This window comes from Alosa pseudoharengus, unplaced genomic scaffold, assembly GCF_046254945.1.
Source record: "Alosa pseudoharengus isolate Yale_2024_CS ecotype anadromous, Long Island Sound unplaced genomic scaffold, YU_APseudo_1.1 YU_APseudo_1.1_scf_2, whole genome shotgun sequence".
NCBI classification, from domain to species: domain Eukaryota; kingdom Metazoa; phylum Chordata; class Actinopteri; order Clupeiformes; family Clupeidae; genus Alosa; species Alosa pseudoharengus.
The window spans coordinates 27,395,536-27,413,057 of NW_027468663.1; the positions used below are offsets into that span (position 1 = coordinate 27,395,536).

The 17,522-nt window shown below is 41.0% G+C and overlaps 1 protein-coding gene across 6 annotated transcripts in view; it reads right to left on the reverse strand.

The window, feature by feature from the left end:
• Positions 1 to 17,522, reverse strand: part of lrba (LPS-responsive vesicle trafficking, beach and anchor containing) — a 205,339-nt gene that overhangs the window by 146,635 nt on the left and 41,182 nt on the right. For all 6 annotated transcript variants that reach the window (XM_076294354.1, XM_076294353.1, XM_076294352.1 and 3 more), the window contains 11 exons: positions 17,074 to 17,182; positions 16,030 to 16,182; positions 15,641 to 15,809; positions 14,320 to 14,399; positions 14,110 to 14,172; positions 13,013 to 13,110; positions 11,637 to 11,729; positions 7,939 to 8,047; positions 7,109 to 7,190; positions 4,458 to 4,581; positions 3,944 to 4,136 (listed from right to left, as the gene is read on the reverse strand). In XM_076294354.1, the coding sequence (XP_076150469.1) occupies positions 3,944 to 4,136; positions 4,458 to 4,581; positions 7,109 to 7,190; positions 7,939 to 8,047; positions 11,637 to 11,729; positions 13,013 to 13,110; positions 14,110 to 14,172; positions 14,320 to 14,399; positions 15,641 to 15,809; positions 16,030 to 16,182; positions 17,074 to 17,182 (1,273 nt within the window). The remainder of the gene's footprint in view (positions 1 to 3,943; positions 4,137 to 4,457; positions 4,582 to 7,108; positions 7,191 to 7,938; positions 8,048 to 11,636; positions 11,730 to 13,012; positions 13,111 to 14,109; positions 14,173 to 14,319; positions 14,400 to 15,640; positions 15,810 to 16,029; positions 16,183 to 17,073; positions 17,183 to 17,522) is intronic.

The window sequence follows — 17,522 nt, forward strand, 5'->3', positions numbered from 1 at the left end:
CCATCTTGTAAAGCTGTCGATGCGTCTCCACTCTTCTCAGGACAAGTCAATGGAGACTGTCCAGCGAATGGGATCTCTATCTCAAGAGCTCTTTCAATAGTATCCCTCAGGATCCATACTGCAGACAAAGAGTGAGAGTCACACCAGCTGTGGGTCTGAAGAGAAATGCTACAGCTGAATGAGTGACTGAATCGCATGAGACAATGATGACAGATTAGACTCATCATACATAATTGCACTCACTGTTCTGCATAGTTCTTTGGTGTTATTCAAACAAACACACCTGGTGAGCTCAATGGTAAGCAAGTACAGTAGCAGTTTTTTGTAATGTTCTGAAATAAACGTGCTGAGGCCGTTCTAAAGTCAGTAAGATCCTCATCTACTAAACTTCAGGGAAAACACTTAACTGAATGAATTTGGCAATACCAGCTTCTTCTGTTCCAATAATATATACAATCAGTATAAAGCACTTTACACATAGGATACAACAACAGCACCGCTGCACACTGAAACTCTTTATTTTCAATGGCTTGCCCTCGCGCCCTCGCGCACACACTACTACTAGCACATACAGTACCACTTCCTATCTGAGCCCCATAATGTAGGCAAGACACTAACAACTAGTTTTAGATGTGCCCTGAGACTGCTGACTGAGGAGGCTTGAAGGGCACTTTGTCCTTGCAGTGCACATGAGCCGCTTTTGGGAGCTGTGCCGCTCGGAGCTCATTGGTGTGCAGAACTGGAGCAGGGCACCTTGGAAAGGCTGTTGTGTCAGCAGGCACCCCTGCAGAAGCATCTGTCCACTCCACAGCCAAATTACACACACTCACACAGAGACAGACATACACACAGAGAAATGGAGACAAGAGAATATAACCTCGGTCTAGGAGCACACACACTTGGAAAAAACAAGCTTAAAGGGCAACTATCAATTGGTGATCTAGTGAACCAAAAAGTGGTGCAACAAACCCCATATAAGGTTTTTGGCCTAACCAAAGAAGGAAATACCCAAAATTGAATAAAAGACATCAACATGCTCCAACATTTTCCTAGACATATATGTCATAAAACTGGAATAAATTCCAAATATTTTTAAAGAAACTTTGAATAAAATCACTGCTAACCACATAAAACAAATTCATAAAACAAGAACAATGAAATGGAAATTCTACCTCCGCTTCCAGGGAATTGTAGATATGCATGTTGGAGTGCAGTATAACAGGTTGTGCATATGCTCTCATATATGTGTTTATTTATCAGAGTTCTCCCACAGGGCTGCTTAAATTGATGGGGACCTGTTCTAGTGATTGTACAGACGTGGTGGAGCTGAATTGGAAATGTGTTCAAACGAGTGTGTGAGGACAGCCCTGGAGAGACCAAATGAGAGTGCATGTGTGTACTGTGCTATATGCTAATGTGATACACACACACACACACCATGGTGCAAAAGCACACCTGAAAGACAACCTCACATTTACACTGTTTCACGAATACAGACACGCGCACGCGCACACGCACACGCACACACACGCACACGCACACGCACACGCACACGCACGCGCACGCGCACGCGCACGCACACGCACACGCACACGCACACGCACACGCACACGCACACGCACACGCACACACGCACAGTACACACACACACACACGCACACACACACGCACACACACACGCACACACACACACACACACACACACACACACACACACACACACACACACACACACACACACACGCGCGCACACACGCACACACACACAGCCCCACAGCAGTGGGAGGGACAGTCTACAGTGACAAACCGCACTGCTGCTCCACACTTGGCAGGAAATCTATCAAACGGGACAATAAAATTGCAATTGAGTTTCTTTAGCTCTTTTTTTTTTTTTTTTTGGCGGATGCATGGATCCTAGCTGGTTTAGCACCAGGTCACCTATCGAATTCACCACACAGGTCCCTCTTGCCTCAGAAAGCAGTGCTTTTAGATTAGCACAGGGCCTTTGTACACAGACCAAAGCACCGTGTGGCATTAATCTTGTGCAATTACAGGGGAAAAGGCAATTATAAGTCTTTCCATTCACAAAGTAATGATCAATTTCTGTGCGATTGCCACGATTGCAAGTTTGGGGGTTGGACGCCGAGAATGCATCAAAGTGTGTCTGTACAGAAGCTGCTAAATGATGCATAACTAATATTAGGTCCTCATAAAGGCATCCAGAAATATTCTCCTGACTGAGAGCCTGCTGCAAAGTAGGGAAATGTGGAATAACACACCAGAGAAATACAAATTAGACAGGAACAGAACTCAACACACCAATCAATTTAGCACCATTATTCATTTCCGTTTCCATGCAAAAATTAAGAAAATTACTATGCACCAAAGTCTTGGATCTATTAAACTAGTTTAAATCCAAGACTATGATAGAAATATTATTTCCCATATGAATGATATGAAAAAAATTGTGAGTACTAAAAAAGGCCTATTTATTTCGGTATTGCTTTTTACTTTCACTGCCATGCCAATTGAACATCAGTTTTCATAAGGAGCAGAACAAAGAACGAAGAGAACATAGCAACACTCTGCAGTGGAACACACTCAAGAACATAGCATCACACTCTGCAGCATGGAACACACTGGAGAGAAATTCATGCAACCAGTGCATGCTGCGATGTTTCACAACACTTCAACATGGCTATATTTTCAGAGCTTTCATTAAAAATAAAATACAACATAGATATTAATTTATTATCTACCAGAGTGTAGATTATAAAATACATATTCAGAAATAAACTAGCTCATTTGTTGCTATTCTAATATTTACAATAAAATGTTTTGTTGCCTTGTTAGGGCTCCACATTGTGTTGTGTATTAGCTTGGCACTATATTGCAGAAGAAAATCTATACTTTTGGAGATATTTAGCCGCATTGTTGGCATTCATTGTTCCTTAATGAGTATTGTCTAGACCGTTGCTATGATTGCTGTATGTGTGCTGTTTATTGTGTCCCTGGTTGGACTTCATCTCTAATGGGTTTCTGATCTGAGCGCACTTCCATAATTATTATTCTTAGAGTAGTCAGTCAGTTTGGTCTGGAGGGAGAAAGAGTACATAAGGAAGCAGCACTGGCTCCCATAGAACCTTGGCATAGCACAGCGTTGCCCCCTACTGGACCAAACTAGTATGGACCCGCAGAGACTCTGATCTGCTTGTAGCTCTGAAGTTGACTGCCATCTGCCAGATTTTGGGTGCCCACCTCCGACCACAATCTGACACCCAGAAAATTACTTCACCCTCTTGGAAGCGGGTGCGTAACACAATATCAACACAGCATTTAGGAACAGGCTTCAGAGACGAGAAGTGCTGGGAGTTTATTTTTCATCTCGGGATTGCTACAGAGGCAATTCTGTACATAAATAAATGACTGGGAGGCTTTTGGCGATAGCAGGAAACCCAGAGGTCTAATCAGTACATTGTGGATTTATACGATACATCATAATCAGCTTCAGATGTACTCTCACTGATCTGCTTTGTACCCTCACTGATCTGCTTTGAGATTCTAGAAAGAATTCCGCGGGTGATAAGAGACGATCCCATTCATAGTTTCAGAGGTTACAGTAAGGTCTTAAGAAAATGAAGAAAACTAAACACAGAGTAGATTTTTACCAATTCGTTCAGTTTATAGGAACTTTAGTTTAAAATGTCTATGCAACATATGACATTATTTCAGTTAGGTCATGAGATAGAATATGATGTTGATTGTATTGTATGTTTTTCCCTAAATACAGATCCATCATAATTTTGCATTTGAATCAAAACCAGCAGAATGACGGCTGGATCTGTTTTTGAGTGTGTGTGTGTGTGTGTGTGTGTGTGTGTGTGTGTGCGTACACACAATGCTCTTGTGCTTTTACACATGTTTGTAAATAGAGTGCACTAACCTTTGAATGAGTGATGGAAAGTGTATCCACCCACACCCTCCAACCTCCCCATTCGTACTTAATGGCGTGATAGAGAAGGATCCGGAAAATGGCGTACACCATCTCAGTGATTTTCTGCTCCTCGCTGTTCTTTGGGTTAATGTAGCAGAGCGACAACATCCAGTCTTGCCACACGGAGCACTGCAGCAGGCTTCTAATGGAGGCACGAGAGACAGATTAACACTTACAAACACACACACACACACACACACACACATATATATAGCATCAAATAAAGTAGGGAGAACAATTATGGGCATCTTACACAAAATATGGTGTTGCTGGAAATACAGGAATGTGTATTTTCATGGGTGGCATAGCATAGAACCATTCTGAACTGGTTAGCCTTAGTGATAATTCAACTATGAAAAAGTACTAGTGTGAGAAAAGATAATATACGTGATGTACACAACCGTGTAAAAGTTTCCCATCAACTCAACACATTTCTGAATCCAGATGTGTGCTCTGTATTTACCTCCTGTTCTCTCTGCTGTTGTTGAACAGTTTGATCATGTCGGACAGGAAGATGCGGCGCACCTCCATGCCCTCTGGACCAGGAGGGGAGTTCTTCAGCAGAGCCGCAATCACCTTCAAGATCTCTGTCACATGACAACAACACATTAACACACCAACTGTCTGTCAAAAAGTCACCGACTCTCTCAATAAAACAGTGGACAGCAATTCCACTCGTACCAGTTATAAAAGAACACCGGCTCAATTATTACAACAATGCATCAATCACACTTCTGCTCCATCATGGAAATTGGGTCATTTGCTGGTGACATTGTATATATTATTACATTTCATTGTATATAATATTAATATTATATAAACTAATGTATACATTAGGTGGGGCTGAGAGGTAATCCATTAAACTCCAAATATTTGTTTCACTGGTAGCAATCCTACAATCCATACACTGCGCTTTCACTGAGAATAGTGATTAGACAGATTAGATTTATTCAACATCGGATCCACTTGCTTATCTTCACAGAGGGATCATATCTGCAAACTGATATTTTAATAATTGAAAAGTTATAAATAGTTATAAAATAAAAAGGTATTCAACTGTGCTGTGACAGTCCTGTCGTACACTTGTATAAAATTGTATAAAAGGAAATGTATAAAATTATTGCATAAAAACAAAAATTGGCCGTCTTCTCTGGACATGCAGAGCTAGATTATTACACAAACTGATTTCTGATTTCCTCCTTCCATGTGTGATTGATTGCACGGTGCAAGCCCTCTCCTTTAGGGAAAATAAAAACACCTGCAGCCTAGCCTGGAAACAATAGTGCATGTGCAATTCTTCAGAAAAGACCATGAGACAGTCATCTGCATTGTAAAGGCCGGAGGGCTGTTTCACCTCTGCAGCCAAAGCTTTCCTGGAACAGTGCGTTTAGTTAACCTAAAGCGACTGGCTGTTTAGATGAATTATCTAGACAACGTCAGTGTCTATTTGCCTGAGTGGAGAGGTTTGGGTTTCATTCGTCCCTGAGAACTGGGAATGCCGTCGTCGTCGGTAACCAATCCCCTCCCTATTACCCTTGTCTCTCCGCCGTCAACGTTTGTGTTGTTTCTATGCCTTAGTCACTCAAATTATGAGTCGGTGAACCCTACCCAGGAGAAAATTACCTCTGCATGCTCCCCCTCTGCTCTGCATTTGCACTGACCATTTGGTCCAGGTTTGAGCTTGGAGTTAAGCTTTAAGAGGAACCATAGTTCTTCGGTTGGTCTGATTCAGGCTGACGTTGCTAAAGACTGTAATCAGGCCCATTTTGAGGCTTCAGGATAGATTAAATCAAGTAACAGCACAGTAAAAAAGGAGGGGAAAAGAATGCATCGGGTCTACGTTCATTTGCACAGACTATATGGGCCAGTCTTTTGTTGTGGACCTATAAAAAGTCCACTGCTTCAGAGGAGGACACTAAAGAAATTACAACTGCCAAGTGCATTCAATATGTCGTCATAAGATTGACGTCCTGTTACCTCATTACTTGCATTCTTAATACAATTTTTTCCCCTTCAACAGAAGTCTCCTTTTGAAAACAAGACTTAACAAAAAAAAAACAAAGCACATAAAGGTTTTTTAAATTATCTCACAGTACAGGGATGGCTTAAAAAAATCAGAGTGACTGATCAAAGGCCCAGCTGCTCTTTGAACGTCTTATGTTGTCTAATGTGCAGAAATTAAAGTGCAGTGAGTAATGAGATTGGAGTATGAAAACATAACCTTGGCCCAGGGTCTAAACCAGTGCCTGACTGTAGGTGCCCATTATCTCTACTTAAAAGACTCAGCTTCAGATGAGGCTGTTTTAGGAGACATATGCCTGTGTCTTGTGTGTTACACAGAAGGAAAAGGAAATCCTTTATTGCAATGCTGGAGAACAAAAAGAAAAGCAGGGGAAAATGCCCATGGTCTAAGAAGGAAAGGCACTCTGCATGTAACACAGCCTCCACCATTCAAATAAACAAACTGCAGAAGACAGACGGTTGGAATCAGAGTTAGAACTATACTCATTACAATGACATATCTCTAACTAACTTCTGGAACTGGACTTAAAATATTAAACAGGTTTTTTTTTTTTTTTTTTAATGGATGATATACTAAGGTTTTGTACCATTTGTTTCTAATATAGTTAAGCTTTACAGTCTGTATTTTACTGCACTTTTGTTGCTTCAATCTGAAATTTTTTGTTGCTTTCCATTTCTATTCTAATGGTACTAACAATAACAAAATAGCTGGGCCACTATGAGCATATTAACATTATTAATGCAACCTTGTTACAAACCTTGTTTGTCTTTTTTGTAGCCGCTGGTTATAACCTTGTTAAAAACATTATAACCCAGCGGCCAAACATATTGTTAGTACCATTAGAGTTAGTACCATTACATTAAATCCCATACGCAAATCTGGGTTGAAATCCATAGTTCATCGCTCATGGGGACTAAGCCTTAACTGAGATGACCGGAGTTTGGGTCACTGAGGACATTTGTGAAGTAGCAATTCATTGCCCAGTGGAAGTCATTACGGAGCTTGCATTCTCCACTTCACCACTCTTGAGGCCACAAACTCTAAATCTGGTCTTATCTCCAACTGTGGTGGTGGAAGGAAACATCACTCACGAGGATTCTGGATCTTCACAGAGGAGTCAGGGTCTGGATGCTGTTTGTGGATCACTTGGGTACAGATCTGCTCGGTCAAAATCTGAAACAATACAAGAGAGACAGGCTCTGATTTAGGACTATCCCTGTGTCTCGCCACGGCTGCCTTTTTCCAGCATGGCGCGGGCAAGTCCCGCAGGCCTCAGATGGGCGGGTATGGGCAGAGCAGAGCCAACGTGGAGTGGAGGATCTAAAAAAGATGCGGATGAAGGCCCTCGCATGAGAGAGCAGCCCACACTTCACAAATCACAGCCGAGGGGAAGCTCATGGCAACAGGATGATTAGCAAACACAAAGGAGCCAAATGTGTGTCGGAGCAGCGGGCAAATGTGACCTTTCATTACTCCATCCAGGAGTTAATCCCGCGCTGGATGGAGGCAGGTTTGATTTGTGTGTTTGCGATCTTATAGAATAGGCACATTAACTCACAGGGCTCTCATAATTTAATGCAATCAGCAGATTGTAGATTAGTGGTTAGGTCATAAAAAGCAAGCAAAAAATGCAGTAAATCCTAGGGTGGAGAAGCCACATGAGAAAGCAGCTAACGTTAGGCAGGGGACCAAGTCACAACAGAATCAATTAAATGACACACCACAGTTAGTAGTCATGAATAACACTGCAAAAAATAGCAGGAGAAAACAAACCACATGATGATATGAAATGCATAAAAAACAGTACATACAGTAGATACACACATTTCAATGATTTCAATGGAAATATATTCACATTTAGTTGATTTTAGCATCCATCTTAACATAAAAAGAAACTCGAAACACAGTGGATGAGTCTGACCTCAAAGAGCACATTGTAGGTCGTTACGGAGAACTGGTTTGAGTGGAGCATGAGCCGCTCGGTGAGGAGGGAGAAGAGTCCATGGCCGAGCATCACCTCCGACTTCCTCCTGAAACACAGCAGCAGGTCAGCAACACGGTCAGGTCAGGTCAGGTCAGGACCACACAGAACACTATCACCAGTACAGTACAACAGCCACAAGACTCACAAAGAAACAGTCAACTCAAGCGCACTTAAGAATCGAATGTTCCAATTCTTAAAAAAAATTCCATATGGGACTGATCACATTTTCTGCATTTGTGTTTTAGTTGTAGGCATGATTTTGTCTTAGTTTTTCTCAATTGCTAAAACAAAATTTCTGAAACTTTGCTCCGTTTTCTTAAAACATTAAACACAAAACCTCAGCTTCAAGCACAATTGACAAAACCTCTGATTCCTCTTGCAAAATCAAATTTTCGCCTCAAAACAGTTTTACCTGTGCTCAAAATGAAACTTTCACCTCAAAACAGATTTACCTGTGCTCAAAATGAAACTTGCGCTTCAAAACAGTTTTACTTATGCTCAAAATCAAACACTGCTCTCAAATCATAAACAAAGTGATCAAAATGATATACACTATCAAGCAGTCACTAAACAATACACCAGAAAATAGAAAACACATTGTTCAAAACATATAGTTCTCAGGGAGAAATACATTTTTAATCTCAAAACAAAATTCATATTTTTCCGTCATTGTCTTTTGATGAACGAAAACATCAAGTAGAAATTACTACTTTGCTTTGCTCTTTGCATTTTTTTGTTCTTCCTCCTCCTTGTACCCCTATTTTTACAGTACCCTGCATCTCACAAACTTGTCCTTTGATTCTTGTTCTTTGTTGATATGAACTTGCAACCAGTCAAAAAGTATTGTACAGTATACAGCCTACAATGCACTGTACTACAGTGTCCAATAGAAATCCTTTTTCTTGCCATCCTCCCCATTACTCCTGGTCCCCCACCTCGCATATGCACTCGTCCTCGTCCTCTCACATAGTTTCTTCTATCCATTCTCATTCCCACCTTCAACAACCTGTTTGCTCTCTGAACTGGCTTATATTGGTTTTGTCACATCATTTGAAACAAGTGAAATCAATTTTGAGTGGTTGTGTATAATCAATGACATGTGTATGTCTATTTCTATTTCATTTTTGCCTGTGTTTACCAGTATGGATGTATGTGCATTAGAGTGCAGAATGTGTTTTGAGCATGAGAATGTGTTCAAAGTTTTGCTAAAAACTGTAAGTGAGATCTGCAAATTGTATTTTACCATGTGAAATGGTTTAAGGTATTGACAACAGACTGAACAATTAGCTTAATGAGTTCAAGCAACTGAGAACTTTCTTCAGCCAATGGGTTTTAGTGTTTTAGCAACTGAGAAAAACTAATAATTTGGGTGAAATATTTAAAACAGTACAACAACAAAAAAAGAACAAATACTAATATTAATGCAATTGAAGAGCTACAAGATCTGTGAGTGTGTGCAAAACCTGAAAATAATGGCATAATCAATTATGTACAATATTTTTAAAAAGTGATTAAAAGCATTTTTGACTCTGAAAAAAGACTTGGCAACCCTTCATGGAGTCCAGTTAATGTTCCTCTTAACACTTGCTACCTTTATTAGACTATACTCTTGTATTTTTTAATTGATCATTGTTGATATTAATGTTGTTTACTGTTTTGTGCTGTGTATGTGTGTGTGTGTGTATGTGTGATTTTGTTAAGTGGGTGTATGTGTGCAATTTCAATATGCTTTATAACATGTATATATGTATGTATACAGTATGTAGACATTTGTAAAAGTATGCATTCAGACCTCACAGTTTGTCTGTTAACTTGAGATATCAATAAACAGAAGCTAAAAAAAAAATTGAGCATTTTCGACTCTGTCTATACAATATCATGTTTTTGATCGACAAAAACAATTTACAATTGAAAGTAGAAAGAGACAAAAAAAAGCAACCTCCTTGCTTTTACCAATTTGTTCTTTTTGTTTGTAATATCACTAAGGCTATATATCCCCTTGTGGGATATTCCTGGAAATTCCCATAGAAAATGACATTTAACAGTTAGACAGACAGGAACTCTAGGGTCCATTTAATGATGCTATGAAGGAAGCATCACTGTATTAAATATTTAGTTTATGAGGCTGTCTCCAAAGAGTTACATGTGTGCCATCAAAATGTCTGCTCACTCTGTACCTTTGTAGTGCAATAAAGGAAGTGATCAATCATCAGTTTCCTGTGATATTATGCTGGACATCTTAGTCCACTGCACTCACCTGAAAGCGTACAGTCACTGCCCTCCATTACGTCCCTACATATCAATGTGATAAATACAGTCGGCTGTGGACTATGTGTAAACATTATTGCAATAGAAAGCCTGAGCTCACACAGATTGTGTGTGAACTGCAATAGCAGGGTCACAGATGCAGTACACATACTGTGTGCAATCACATTTTCAGTACAAATGGTTTAGCAGATTTTAATTCTGACAGTGTACTTACTGCAGATAGGTCTAATAAAAACTAACCAAATAAAATCTGTGAAAAACAATCTTATCCAATAAAAGGGCACACCAAGATAAAAATGTGCATCAGAGTTCAATTTTAAATGCTACAATAAAAGTAAAAGCCAAAAACTCTGGGTCAAAGAATGCTCCAGCGTCTAGACTTTTAAGTATTAAATTACTATTCAATCTAATTATTTCATCACTCCTACACAGCTGTTAACAATATGATATAACATTTAAGACATGTACATTATTACCTCTATAGATATGCAAGAGAAAGTACGGTGAGGTATCCCTATACATCAATATGATCACTGAGGTGAGGGCAAAGAAAGAGCAATGGCATTCTGTGGCATTTCTGTTACACTATTTCTGTATGTAAAAACATACGGTATACACATTTTATGTATATAAAAATGTATGTACGTACAAATGTATGAGAGTCTCTGTACGTGTGTGTGTGTGTGTGTGTGTGTGTGTGTGTGTGTGTGTGTGTGTGTGTGTGTGTGTGTGTGTGTGTGTGTTGAGCATAAGCATATTATGACTATGATACCTGTACCACCAGTGCCTTGCACATGTACGGGTATGAATCTAAACAGCAGACAAGGCACCCAATGAAAGGAGAAAGCCGGCAGTACAGAGAAAAACTGAACATTTTTAATGCTGACAGAGCTGCTGGCAAATGCCCTGATCAAAGCCCCGAGATCAAAAGCAGACAGGGCAGACACACTGCGGCGCTACCAACATTTCAACCAGTGGCTCCCTGCAGCCATTTCCCTCTCATCTCAAACACATTCATTTGGTATTAGCATGGCCTTCTCCAATGAGACCTAATCGGCCTGGAGAAAATCTAGCCTACAGTATAAACTACGCCATTCATTGAGCTCCAGCACTACAAAGGGCATTACCTATCGACCACTGCCCCATGAAACATTCAGACTGTAGACTTGACGTTTCATGCATGGCACACACGCGGTGCGGCCATTCTTCCTCTCATGCCATAATGTGAAGACACGCACGCAGTACATGAGGAACTGACACGGAGTGTGTTCTACCCAAAGGATCTGACCAGGCCATTTAAATATACATGGAGCAGGTCAAATACAAGCATGATTATTTGCCTTTGTGTCTTGTCCTTTTGAACTTACTTTGGTGGCAGATGCTTCAGAAAGTAGCCCATGACTTTCAGCGCCTGCACTCGGATGCCTTCAGTCTTTGATGCCAGGAGCTTGTAAATGACCCTGTGACAAAAATGTTTGAACATACAAATTCACAATGTTACAACATGCATTAGTCAGATTACATGAACAGAGTGTGATTAGCTACAGCCTGTAGTTCAATGAAACATAATAAGGATTAATTACATGGATCAATGTAATTAGGATTAATTAAATGTATTGATGTAATCAGGATTCCCACCGAAATATATCATCAGTACCCATTCAAAGTAAGAAACATTTCAAACCAGACTAGTAGAATTCAGGTTGAAATAAAATCTCTATCAACGGTCAATCAGCACATGAGCTGATCATTTAACAATTAGAAAATTCAAAATAATCAATAATTTTGCATCTTATCATTACAATCAGAAAAAATTATGATAAATGCTGATAATCTCTGTGAAATTTATACTTATTGAAAACGCATAAAAAAGTCTCTCCCAAGATTACTGATCAGACTACTCATATCTGAAGCCATAAAGACATACACAAAACTGAATTATTCCATAGCACAGCAAAGATTGTAGGTAGGCATTGTAAAGTTCTCTATACAACTTTTTACCAGTTTTCAGCATCGAAACACTTATTAAATGCTTACACAATCTTACACACACACACAGTCCCCTTGAATATTAGCACGATAAATTTAGCATGAGCCGACCCCCACCCCAATCTCACTTTTTTGTTGGAGTGAAAGAATAACATGTAGTCTGTAAAGACAAAGACAGTTATCGCAGTGTGACACTGGTCCACCAGCTTCAGTGTGAATGGGCCTCTGTGCTGCCATGAAGGACCTCTGCACTTTTGCTGGGGCCTTAAGAGTTTTTATCAGGCCAGGACCAGACACCCCCTGCTAGGTAGGGCGGACATTTCCCTGTGTGATGGGGAATGTGTATAGCAGGCCTCTACAGGTGAAATAAATCTGAATGCCTGCGTTTCAGTAGCCCATACTAATGCCCTGTGTAAGAGTGTACGGTATCCAGAGTTGCCAGTAAAATCCCTCTTTACTGGCTGCTGTCAGGCCTGTCCCAGGTTGTGCCCCACCAATGGGAGTATTACTGAACTGGAAGCTCTCCACTCCATCTTAGCACTGTGTTTCAGCCCTTTTCAAGGCTCTAGCGGGAAATAAAAATGTTCCCTACGGAGTGGAACGTCCAAGATAAAAACAAAGGTTATTCTCCTTATTCAGAACATTTATACGATGAAAAGGTCCTTTCTTCCAACCCTTAGGAATGTTATTACGGAGAGATTAAGCCCTAGAATTTGGGATATTGTGGCGGTGGTGATAGACAGCTATGGCTTACCGTATTCCATTGCGTTGGTCGAATGCCTGGACCATGGAACTAGGATGCTCTGACATCAAAGCAACCAGGAGCTGTAGCACATCCATCAGATTGTCATCCTGAAAACATTTACCACAATATTATATTAAAATCAGCTATCACGATGCACCATGGGCAGAGAATGGCATCACAACCACAGTATAACTGCATGTTCATTTCATTTCAATTAAGACATATAATTAGTAGTGATGCAGTAAGGTTGTATAAGACCCTAATACCATGACGTGTACAAATCATTTTATGAATATATTTTAAAATAACCCTATTTAGAAACATTGACCAAAGAAATAGGAACAAAGGAACCAAGCCTCTGCATTCAAAGAAGTGGCTAATACATGTGCAACAGCAAAGTGATATCACACTGACCCAAACCCTTGTCCTTTCCTGCTGATTGAAGATCAGCAGTCCCTATATAGTTCCTATTTTTAAACCTTTCATGGGAAAAAAATCACCTTAAAAAACACCAACTAGATCAGAGGTGGCATGTGTGTTCTAGTTCAAGCACACTGGCGCTGAGACACAGCATGCATGTCTGGTCTACTACCACTGGCCACAAGAAACTGATGACATTTGGTTGTAGTGCCATCTAGTGGCCTTACCAAATTCAGCAATTACCAGCGAAGCTCCCTATGAGGGTAATACTGTAAAAGCAAAAGTCTCCAGACCAAGGCACTTCTTAATTAAAATGTCTTTATTAAATGGGCATGTCTTCAATAGCCATAAATGGCTTCTTAAATCTGTCAATTCAGGACACGCCCATTTAATAAATAGCATTTTGATTTAAGAAGTGCCTTGGTCGTGAGACTTTTCTTCTGTCCTTTTTTCTTTTGACTCCTTTCTCTTAACAGCAAAGATCAACAGCTAAAACAAACAAACAGTGAAGACTAAAACATTTTAGGATTGAACATGCCAACAGATCTTGTAAAAAAACACTTATGCTGATTGTATGGCAGATATTAGAGGTACTGCCACTGTATGCCAGTGTCAGAACTCACTGTGCTGCAAATGAACATGGCACAAAAAGACCTGTGAAATGAGATAACCGGGACACTGTTTACCTCATGCATGGTGAGAAGATAGTTCAGAATACTCTGGAGTTCATCTTCCTTTACCCCGTAATCCTAGCAAAACAGAAAATAAATTGTTCAACATTTATTACATTATGTAAATATATACATTTCTTTAAATGTTTTATATCTTGTAAAAATTCATCCAAAACAAATTGTCACACAATATGTTGATCTGTAGAGATGGACACGGAGCTGTACCTTCATGATGAGCTGCTTGACAAACAGTAGCAGAAATGCTCTTAAAGAGTTGATCTCCTTCTGATTGGGTCTGGGGCCATCTATACCCATCCATGCACACACACACACACACACACACACACACACAAACAAACACAAAAACAAAGACTTTTTTAGACAGGGAAGCAGATACCACAATGGACTAGGACAGCATCTAGTAATTCAAATAACTCTTTGAAAATAATCTCTTTCAAATGAGTGAAAAATATATATAATGAAAACAGAGTAAATTTGAGAAGAAGTCTGGAGATACTGAATGTAGTCGGCCAAAGGTTCTTTCTTTGAGGTTTAGGTGGTGAGAGAAATCCAAGCACGGTCATGAAAAATAAAACAATGTACAAACGCTACACAGCTACACACAGACAAAATAACTGGATGGGTTTTAACAGCTGTGGATAACATGAGGTGTAGCAGCGGTACACTGCAGCTTTCAGAAAACCATGGGGCGAGGGGACTCACTTTCAATGCCATTTTGGCATTCTACTACTCCTAAAATGTACAGTGTGATTTTGTAATGCCTTGATATGGAAATGAAGGTGGAAAAGCCCAACAGATGATTGTCAGTCACCTCAGCGAAACAACAAGACCAACAGTCATGCCAGCAGCACTAAAAATATCACTATCCAGGTTTTCAGATATCATGGATTGAGAAGAAACACCACTGCTACATAAAAGTCCTTCTCTGTTTTTCCTATGAATTCATTATGACTGGCACACACCTAAATTAGCTCAGAGGAGAGGTGTCTGATGACGGGGTAAAAATACCACATAAAATTGCTCCATCAACAACTCGTGGACTGTGAGGTCGTAAAATCGTTTAAAACAGCACAAAGCCTTATAAAAGCAGGAGGAATATATCCCTGAGCTTTTATTCCTGGACAATTGCGTCCCAGCAGCCTAGTGCTGGACAAGCTCAGAAGTGCTCAGGAGATGAGAATACTATGGTATCAGCACACTACTGTAAGTAGTGCTCAGGAGATGAGAATACTATGGTATCAGCACACTACTGTAAGTAGTGCTCAGGAGATGAGAATACTATGGTATTAGCACACTACTGTAAGTAGTGCTCAGGAGATGAGAATACTATGGTATCAGCACACTACTGTAAGTAGTGCTCAGGAGATGAGAATACTATGGTATCTAGACATCTCTTTTCTCATCGTCCATGTTGAGCAAACCAAAACAAGATCACAACATAAACCAAAACCTGAGTATGAATGCAAAGGGGAAAGAAGGAAAGCAAAAGAGTGATTTACAAAAAGAAGGAAAGCAAAAGAGTTACCCAGGCCTTTGGGGGTGACCCCGCTGCGGTCCTGGGGGTTCACCACCCAGTAGAAGTACTTCAGCGTGTGCATCACCTGCAGCACAGTGCCCACTCGCCGAATGGCATTATAGATGGTGACCGTACTGATGAACTCTGTGGCCAGGTAAGTGTAGAGAGTCAGTTGTACCTGTAGAGAAATGGGAACAACACACAAGCATACACATATTAATGACTGGAACCCACAGACAATCAAGTAAGTCAGATGTGCAAGGTTAATTTGCTTAAAACTCTGTGTCTGTGTCTGTGTCTGTGTCTGTGTCTGTGTCTGTGTCTGTGTCTGTGTCTGTGTCTGTGTCTGTGTCTGTGTCTGTGTCTGTGTCTGTGTCTGTGTCTGTGTCTGTGTCTACCTTGGAAGGAGCATGGATCCATATAGTGGGGTTGAACAGGATGTGGTCACACAGCTGTTTCAGCAGTGGGACACCATTGGACAGGTTGCTAAGGTAACGTGCAAAGGCCAGGAGTATGTCCAAAACAGGTCGAGTCACATGAACTTTGGAAGACTGAAACCAGTAAATAGTAAAATAAAACAGCACACATTTATAACCAAACAACCCAACACACACATACAAACATATATACAGATGAGAGACTTTTTTAGCTAAATAGTCTTCCATTTAATATCTGAATAACTCAAATAGTCCACTGGACTTTGCAAATGCTTGACATTATTTTGAAGGTAAATCATTAACCCAGCAATGCCTTAGATATTCCTGGGGATATAGTCCTGGTACCTGAAAAATCTAGATCAAAGGTGAAAGTTGTAAAAAAAGTGAAATATGTGTAAGATGTGAGGGAGGTGTGTGAGGCCGTGATGTGCTGTAGGAGAGCCACGTGGAGCAGTGGCAGCGCAGGGCTGTGGGGACAGACAGCGGGTCATTAAGGGAGCGCCGCACGGCAGACAGGCCAGCTCATTACGGCTCTTTGGCACATCAAACAGCGGCAGCCTGATGAAGCCTCACCCAGCGCGCTCATCCCCACATTAGCCCCATCTCCTCCTGCTCAGTGGAACCGCAATTAGGGGCCGAGCTGCGGAGGGAAGGTGAGCTGAGTGCACCCTGCTCTCTTCCAACCAAAGAGCTGTCACTGGGGCAGAGTGCTGACAGCATTGGCCTTTAATTGTTCATGCTTAAAGGAATGTCATCAAAAACAAGGAAGGATAGTCAGCTGAAACAACAGACTTAAGAACACAAGGGGTTCCAATTTGAGGAGGAGAGCTTTGTGTTAGATGGTATGACATGGTCTTTGCGATGGCCTTCTTCAATGTCCGAAATTAGAACTTCATAGTCTACTTTAGAGGCTTTAGAGGTTCAGCTGGGTTCAATTGAACTTTTCATTCTCCTTAATCAATGGCTGAAAAACAGATAGAAAAAGCAGTGTACATGCGCACGCACCTTCTCCAGAGTGTAGCCAATCACCAGGAACCCCTTACAGGACAGCACCTGCTCTTGCATAGCCACCGAGTTCTTCAGCAGCTCCATCACAAACGACAACAGGGTGCAACTGACAGGTGGAGGAGAAGGAGGAGAAAGAGAGGGGGACAGTGAGAGGTGGAGGAGGAAAGGGAGGAGAAAGAGAGGGGGACAGTGAGAGGTGGAGGAGGAAAGGGAGGAGAAAGAGAGAGGGACAGTGAGAGGTGGAGGAGGAGGAGAAAGAGAGGGGGACAGTGAGAGGTGGAGGAGGAGGAGAAAGAGAGAGGGACGGTGAGAGGTGGAGGAGGAGGAGAGGGAGGAGAAAGAGGGGGACAGTGAGAGGTGGAGGAGGAGGAGAAAGAGAGGGGGACAGTGAGATGGGATGCTGCTTCAATACTCACACAGCAGCCATATAGACATCTTCATGCATA